General features: G+C 42.6%; 2 protein-coding genes across 2 annotated transcripts; both read right to left on the reverse strand.

The window, feature by feature from the left end:
- Window positions 1-882: 882 nt before the first annotated feature.
- LOC146723089 (uncharacterized) lies at window positions 883-1,921 on the reverse strand. Its single transcript, XM_085483186.1, has one exon. The coding sequence runs from the start codon at window positions 1,744-1,746 to the stop codon at window positions 883-885; it is 864 nt and encodes a 287-aa protein (XP_085339312.1). The 5' UTR covers window positions 1,747-1,921.
- A 2,003-nt stretch (window positions 1,922-3,924) lies between these two features.
- LOC146723090 (uncharacterized) lies at window positions 3,925-4,748 on the reverse strand. Its single transcript, XM_085483187.1, has one exon. It carries the CDS (start codon window positions 4,707-4,709, stop codon window positions 4,038-4,040), a length of 672 nt encoding a protein of 223 aa, XP_085339313.1. The 5' UTR covers window positions 4,710-4,748; the 3' UTR covers window positions 3,925-4,037.
- Window positions 4,749-7,932: the final 3,184 nt, after the last annotated feature.

Below are 7,932 nucleotides of genomic sequence, written 5' to 3' on the forward strand. Positions count from 1 at the left end.
ATATATATATATATATTGGAATATAGAAAAATGATAAAATATATTTCGGCGATTTAAAAATTTTTTAATATATTGAAAATATTTTTACTACATATATATAAGTGTAAAATAATTCAGAAAATAAATTTAATAAAAATCTACATACCAGCTGTGTGCATGTGTGCAATTGATTTATTGAAATTTATTTACGGAAGTATTTTGCATTTATATATTTATAGTGTGTGTAGTTGTAAAATGATTAAAATATTTTCAATATCAAATTTTTAAGTTTATCGCCTATATAAAAAATATATTTCTATGATTTTCTATATTCTAATATATTATAAAAAAATTGATATTGATATATTTGAACTCAAGTTTTTTACGTGATTAAATATTCTTGCATTGAGCCATCATACGTTACTCGTAAGTTCTTTCATATCTGTATATATATATATATATATATATATATACACTTATATATATATATTATATATATATAATGCGTCTATAACTCTCTTATTCGGGAATAGTCAAAATAAGATATCGAATAGTTTCTCTAAAAAACAAAGTTTGTAAATTTTTTTATTAATTCAAACTCAAAAGACTATTTACAACCCTCACCTGAAAAACAAAGAAACAACATTCAATGTTTCTTATTCACTGATTCTATTATAATAACACTTTGTCAAATTAAATTTTATTCACCGTATTTTCTCTCCACGTGGGTTTCTCTTTTCTAACCTCTATTAATTTTTCTTTGCACATCTAGATGCCCGTATTACCGACCGTTTTACCGGGAGATTTTAAATTAATCCGAGGAAATGTAATGGAATTTCCTTACATCTCCCCCCCTAAGAGAGAAAATATGTTTACAATATTTTTTTTTTTTTTTTTTTTTTTTTATGACGTGTACATGTCTTCTTCTGTGTAAGCGGACTCTGAGACTGGAAACAGTTTAGTGATATGAAATAAATTTGACTCTGTTTTCTTATGACCTGTGTCTACTTTATATATTGAATGTGATATTTTTTGTAAGATTTTGTATGGTCCTATTTTTAACTCGTCTAATTTCTTTCTGTTTAAGCGGTTCCCGTTCTCGACATATACTGATTCTCCTACATTAAATTTGTAATCTCTTCGGTTTTTGTCAATTATCTTTTTATTATAAACGTGATATTTTATACTATTTTCTAAAGCAGTTTTCCTGTCTAGTTTTAGATCTTCGTTTGATCTTTCTTGTTTTAATTCGATTGGTAACATTGAGGTATCCGTGCCTTCTAATAGATATTTTGGGGTGAATTTAGTGACTGTGTGTTCTATTTCATTGTATTTTCTTACACATTTGTGTGCTATAGTTGTCCATGCTGCTTTCTTGTTCTTTTTCTCGTTTACTTTGCATCTAATTTTATTAACCAACGTTTGGTTCAATCTTTCATTCAGGCCATTGGAGAAAGGTGCGTTTACTGCCGTAAATATAATTGGGATATTTTTGTCGTCCAAAAATTTCTTAAAAACCTTGGAGTTTATTCCCGGATATTGATCCGTTAAGATCATACCGATGTCGTTGTTTTCCGTTACTTTTTTTATTAATTTTATAAAATCCGTGGAATTTTGGGTTTTGGATGTTAAAATATATCCAAATCTCGTGAAATGGTCTACCAAGAGATGTAAGTATTTTTTTGTGGATCGTGAGCCCCCGAAGCCGCCGATTGTGTCGATGGAAACTATTTCAAACGGTTCTTTTGCGGGACCTAATTGAGACATTAGGCCAAATTTCTTCTGTCCTCTTGATTTATTTTTTATGCAGATCTCACAGGCTCTACAAATTTCTTTTATATTCTTTGTTAAATTTTGTGCTGTGTAATAATTTCTGATTTTGTTTTGTGTTTGTTTTATACCTATATGGCAGAAATTCTGATGTGTTCTTCTTATTACTTCTTTACTGAATTTTTCTGTTAGTATAATTTTTTCTTTTTCTTTGATCTTCTTATAGTATATTTTATTTTTCAGTTTTAGTCTATTTTTGTCAGTCTGTAAATCTTTGTTTTGTTTTTGATCTTTCAGAATTTCTTCTAGGTTTATTAAATTCACGATTTTTAAGTCTTCCTCTTGATTCTCATGTGCCTCCAGCACAGGGTTTCTACTTAAACAGTCTGCCTCCAAGTTATTCTTACCCGGGTGGTATATTATTTCCATATCATATTGTGCTAAGTAATACGTTAGATCGCCTAATTCTTCGTCTGGTCTTGCTTTGATGTTAAGTTTTTCTAGTGGTTTATGATCTGAAAAGACTTTGAATGATCTGCCCATGAGCCAGTGTTGCCAGTATTTTACTGCTTCTTTTATTCCTAGGCATTCTAGGTATATAGCCTTCTTTTTTTTTTGGGCTTCGTTTAGCTTCTTCGAGAAATACGCCACCGGTTTTTCTATTTCTTTTCCTATTTCTTCATCCAGTTGTGGTTGTTTTAGTATAGCTCCTACACCTTTCAAGCATGCATCCGTGTAAATATGTATTGGTAGATCTGGATCGAAGATAGTTAAAACCGGTCGAGTGCAAAGAATGTTTTTTATTTTTTTAAAGGCTTCTTGGCAATCTTCCGACCAGACGAATCTTTGTCCTTTTCTTATTAGTTTGTGCAGTGGGTCCAGTATTATGGAATTATGTGGCACGTATTCATTGTAAAAGTTAATTTTTCCTAAGAACTGGCGAATGTGTTTTTGTGATTGTGGCACAGGAAAATTTTGTATTGATATTAGATTATCTTTTATTGGGGAGACTGAGTTATTTTTTATCTTGTGACCTAAGTACTTGACTGAATTTGATGCGAAAGTGCATTTAGAAAATTTCAATCTAAAGCCCTCCTTCATTATTGCGTCTAGCAATTGTGTTAAATGGTCAATATGTTCATCGAATGATTTTGAGAAAATCAAGATATCGTCTATGTAGTTTACTGTAAAGTTTGAGAGATTGTGTTTTCTCATTATGTTGTTCAGGATTCTTTGAAAAATAGCTGGCGACGTCTTTAGGCCAAATGGCAAGCAGGTCCACTGAAAGTGTCCTTCTTGGGTTATAAATCCTGTTTTTCTTCTATCTTCCACCCGTAGTGGGATTGACCAGAATGCCGAGTTTATGTCGAGTTTGGAAAAATATTTGCAGTTTCTTGTTTTTGTCACTAGGTCCTCAATCAATGGGAATGGTTGTGATTGAGGGATAATTATTTTGTTCAGATCTCTAAAGTCGATGCATAATCTTGATCTTCTATCTTCGTCCTTTTTATATGCTAGCGTCACTGGGGCAGCAAAAGGACTGTATGATTCTTCTATCAAGTTTCTTTTTAACAGCTCCGCAATTTGTTGTTCTATTTCTTTCTTATCTTTGATTGTACATCTATATGGTCTCTTGCTGCAATACTTATCTATCATTAAATCTATTCTTGCTTCATAATCTTTTACTGTGCCAATGTCGTATTTGTCCTTGGCAAATAATGTTTTGTATTTTTCTATAAGATTTTCTATTTTTAATTTTTCGTAGTGATCTAGGTGGTTTATTGAGATTTGTAAATTATCTGTATCTACATGTTCATTAAAGTTTATTTGTTGTAGCTTGTCATCTTGAAATTTACAAGCTTCTTTATGGTTTCTATCCTCTTTCTTTGGATTTTTGTTTGTGGTATTAAGAGCATTTGTATTTCTTTTGTCTGTTATGTCAGGAATTTTTTGTTCTATTTTTAAATTCTTATTCTGTATTAATCCAAATTTTTTTATACAATCCAATCCGATTAGAAATTCATAATTGAAATTTTTGTTATTTATTACAAAAACGTCTATTTCTTTTTCTATATTAAGAATTTTTGCTTTTATTGTTATCATGCCTTCGGTTTGGTTCACACCATTAATCGTTCTTAAGTTTATTTTTCTTATATTGTTATTTTTATCTTTTCTTAGATTCAGTATTCTAGAGTTTATTAATGAAACATTCGAGCCTGAATCATATATCCCAGTTGCTTCCAATGTCTCATTTAGTAATATCTTGAGTTCGATCAATGGTGGAATTATTAGTTTTTTTGCTCATTGCAATTTAGTTCCATTTCTAGGACGGCGTTATTGACATTTTTTATTTTGTTTTCTTTATCTTTGAACCAACATGCTGATTCCGGGTGATAACGTGTGCCTTTGTTATTGTCTTTACAAATTTTACATGGTGTTTTTTCTTTTATGTTATCAGTCTTGTTCTTCTTGATTTCAAATCTGTTTTTATTAACCAGGTGTTCCAGTTTGCCTAGTTCGTTGTAAAGATCTTCAGTTTCGTTCAGAGTTTCTCTGTCAATCCTATCAGATATAAAGTTTGGTAGACCGGCTGCGATGAGATCTATCAAAGTTCCTGTGTCTATTGATTTTCTTACTTCTAATAATAATTTTTCTTTTTTTATGGCATAATCCAACAGAGGACCTGATTGGAATTTGAATGAGAGTGCATATCTTAGTGGGATCCACCCTTTGTTTGCAAATGTTTCACAAAAGTTTTTTTTCCATTCTTTCCATTCTGATTGTACTGTAAATTTTATCAGCATGCAGCTGTACCAATCTACACACGCTTTTTCTAGAAAAAATTTTAAAGTTTCGATCTTCTTTCTATCTTCATTTATCTCAAAACGTTCGCACTCTCTTTCAAATTCATTTATCCATTGGTGGGCATTGGAGGTTTTTCCAGTGAATTTTTCAAGCATAAAATCCTGTGCTATTTTTCCTAGATTTTTTATTTCGGATTTTTGTTGTGTGACGACCCGATTAGCCGTCACTAGTCGCCCGCGCTCGTGTAAACGGCCCCTTTCGGGGCCACCACACGAATACATTGGGAATCCGCCTTTTCGCCCCCACCCGTCACTCGACCCCCTCCAAGCTAGTCTTAGAGTGGGGTGGCCGACGGGTATAAAGAGCGGCGCAGCCGAGACTTCGACACCAGTCCCGTCCTGGTCCCTCGAGCGTACTCAGGGATCACTCCTCAACTCCCACACTCCAAATCACCCCGGCCGACGAGCGTTCTCGTCGTGCAGGCCGAGCGTTCTCGGTCACCGGGTCCTGTCCGTAACTCACCCCGGCCGACGAGCGTTCTCGTCGTGCAGGCCGAGCGTCCTCGGTCACCGGGTCCTGTCCGTAAATCACCCCGGCCGACGAGCGTTCTCGTTGTGCAGGCCGAGCGTTCTCGGTCACCGGGTCCTGTCCGTAACTCACCCCGGCCGACGAGCGTTCTCGTCGTGCAGGCCGAGCGTCCTCGGTCACCGGGTCCTGTCCGTAAATCACCCCGGCCGACGAGCGTTCTCGTTGTGCAGGCCGAGCGTTCTCGGTCACCGGGTCCTGTCCGTAACTCACCCCGGCCGACGAGCGTTCTCGTCGTGCAGGCCGAGCGTTCTCGGTCACCGGGTCCTGTCCGTAACTCACCCCGGCCGACGAGCGTTCTCGTCGTGCAGGCCGAGCGTCCTCGGTCACCGGGTCCTGTCCGTAAGTCACCCCGGCCGACGAGCGTTCTCGTCGTGCAGGCCGAGCGTTCTCGGTCACCGGGTCCTGTCCGTAAATCACCCCGGCCGACGAGCGTTCTCGTCGTGCAGGCCGAGCGTCCTCGGTCCCCGGGTCCTGTCCGTAAATCACCCCGGCCGACGAGCGTTCTCGTCGTGCAGGCCGAGCGTCCTCGGTCACCGGGTCCTGTCCGTAAATCACCCCGGCCGACGAGCGTTCTCGTCGTGCAGGCCGAGCGTCCTCGGTCACCGGGTCCTACCTGAAAGTCACCGGCGCCCGACGGAGCTCGCCCTTCTCAGGGCGCCCGTACGCGTGTCCGCGTTGGAAACTCTAGCAATAAGTCGTGTCCGCGTCCGTATAATCTGGTCGCGTCTCGTCCGTAATATTTCTATCCGTCAATCCTAGCAATAAGTCGTGTCCGCGTCCGTATAATCTGGTCGCGTCTCGTCCGTAATATTTCTATCCGTCAATCCTAGCAATAAGTCGTGTCCGCGTCCGTATAATCTGGTCGCGTCTCGTCCGTAATATTTCTATCTGTCAATCCTAGCAATAAGTCGTGTACGCGTCTGTATCATCTGGTCGCGTTTCGTCCGATTATACTGTGCTGTGTATAATGGTTTGAATCACGGGAGAACCACAGGAAGGTGGCCCCGAATAAACTCTACTTTTACCAGAGCAACCGTGTGTCATTGTAAATCTGAGTCTCCCCTCTTCCCGAATCCTGGCACCGACGAGCCGATCCGTGGCGTCGGGAAAGGTGCTTCGTTACATGGCGCCCGAACAGGGACCTGACTCGACCGTCTGAGACTCCGGTTTGCAATCCACATGCTTGGGTGGATCTACCGCCTAGATAAAGAGGAAGCCGTCCGATACCTCGCCACCCGCGATCTAGACCCAGAAGGGAGATTAATCGACCTCCGCCGCCGCATAAGAGACCACGTAATGGCCAATCAGCCAAACACCGGAGCGGCCGAAACGCTCCACGCGCCGCTTAGCCGCGAAGAACGTTACCGGAGTGCACGCGGAACCCCCGAACCACCAGAAGCCGACCCGGCTAAGGCCCTCAACCAGATACGCAAATGGGGATGCCATTTTGATGGTAAGGACCCCCTCGCTTTCCTCGAGCATCTGGAGGAACTCAGTGTGGCCTATGGTCTGGAAGACCACAATCTTCTCACCGGTCTGTCCGAGCTGTTAAAGGGCGACGCCCTTCTGTGGTGGCGAAACACCAGAGAACAGTGGTCCACATGGGCCGGGTTCCGAAAGGATTTCTTGGCCCAGTATCTATCACCCGGGTACAAACGACAATTACGACGGGAAATACAAGGCCGGCGACAGAAGCCAGGAGAGGCGTTTACGCGATACGCTACCGCCGTACAGACAATGATGCGTCGGGCTGGCGGCTACACTAGCCAGGAACGGCTCGAGCAATTATACGAAAACGCCGACCCGGAACTCCAGCTATACGTTCGATTGGACGAACTGCACTCCGTCTCCGCGCTATGCAGTCGTGCCGCCGAGTGGGAGGAAATCCACCGGCGTCGCCAAGAACAACGCCGCGAAACATTACGGTCCACCGAGGCGAATCTTGCCGCCACTACCTATGACCGGGCGAGTTGCTGTTGGCGATGCAAACAGCGAGGGCACACACGACTCGACTGTCGCCGCCCAGCACGGAAGTTCTGCTCGCAGTGCGGGAAGGATGGCGTCCTAACGCGAGACTGCCACCCTCCGACGGAAAACGACCGGCGGGTCGGAAACGAGGCGGTCATCGTCCGACCCGCGTCCAGATAGAGTACACACCGCGGCCGCATTTACCAGTCCAGATTCACCGATTCAACACCTGGGCACTTCTCGATTCCGGATCCGAAGTGTCGTTTGTGAACGCCGCCATGGCCAAACGCTTGTCTGATCGCGGCCTCCAGATCCAGCCGTCCGAAGAACCGGTCAACTTAGCCGACGGCTCCAAGGCACCCACCTCCGGTTCGATCCGCTTCGCCATCCGAGTCGGCCCTCGCTCTGTCCGCCACCGCTTCCAGGTCCTGGATAACCTCAGCAGCGAGGTACTAATCGGAGTCGACCTATGGGCTCGGTTACGCATTACGCTGCCGCCTCCCCCATCCAACCGACCAGGGAGGACGGCTCCGGTCCAGGTGGCGTCTGTCTACGGCAAACTGTCCGCCGGAATCTCCCCACGCTCACCAGAGGAAGACCAGCGTTTCCGGCAGTTCTTGGATACCGAACTCCGGTTATTTGAGTCCGTGCAGGGGCCCACCGATCGCACCAAACACCAGATCAGATTGCGGCCTGGAGCCCCAATAAAGCAGAGATACCGACCCCGTAATCCGGCCATGCAGGCCGTCATTGATAGCGAGGTGAATAAAATGTTGGAAGCCGGAGTGATCGAACCGTCCAACAGCGCCTGGAGTTCCCCCG

Source organism: Nylanderia fulva, unplaced genomic scaffold (assembly GCF_048542155.1).
Source record: "Nylanderia fulva isolate GAGA-0341 unplaced genomic scaffold, ASM4854215v1 Scaffold234, whole genome shotgun sequence".
NCBI lineage: Eukaryota > Metazoa > Arthropoda > Insecta > Hymenoptera > Formicidae > Nylanderia > Nylanderia fulva.

What these genes read in the sequence shown, in the direction of transcription:
- LOC146723089 (XM_085483186.1), bottom strand. Translation starts at nt 1,746, where the DNA reads ATGTCTCAATTAGGTCCCGCAAAAGAACCGTTTGAAATAGTTTCCATC.
- LOC146723090 (XM_085483187.1), bottom strand. Translation starts at nt 4,709, where the DNA reads ATGCTTGAAAAATTCACTGGAAAAACCTCCAATGCCCACCAATGGATA.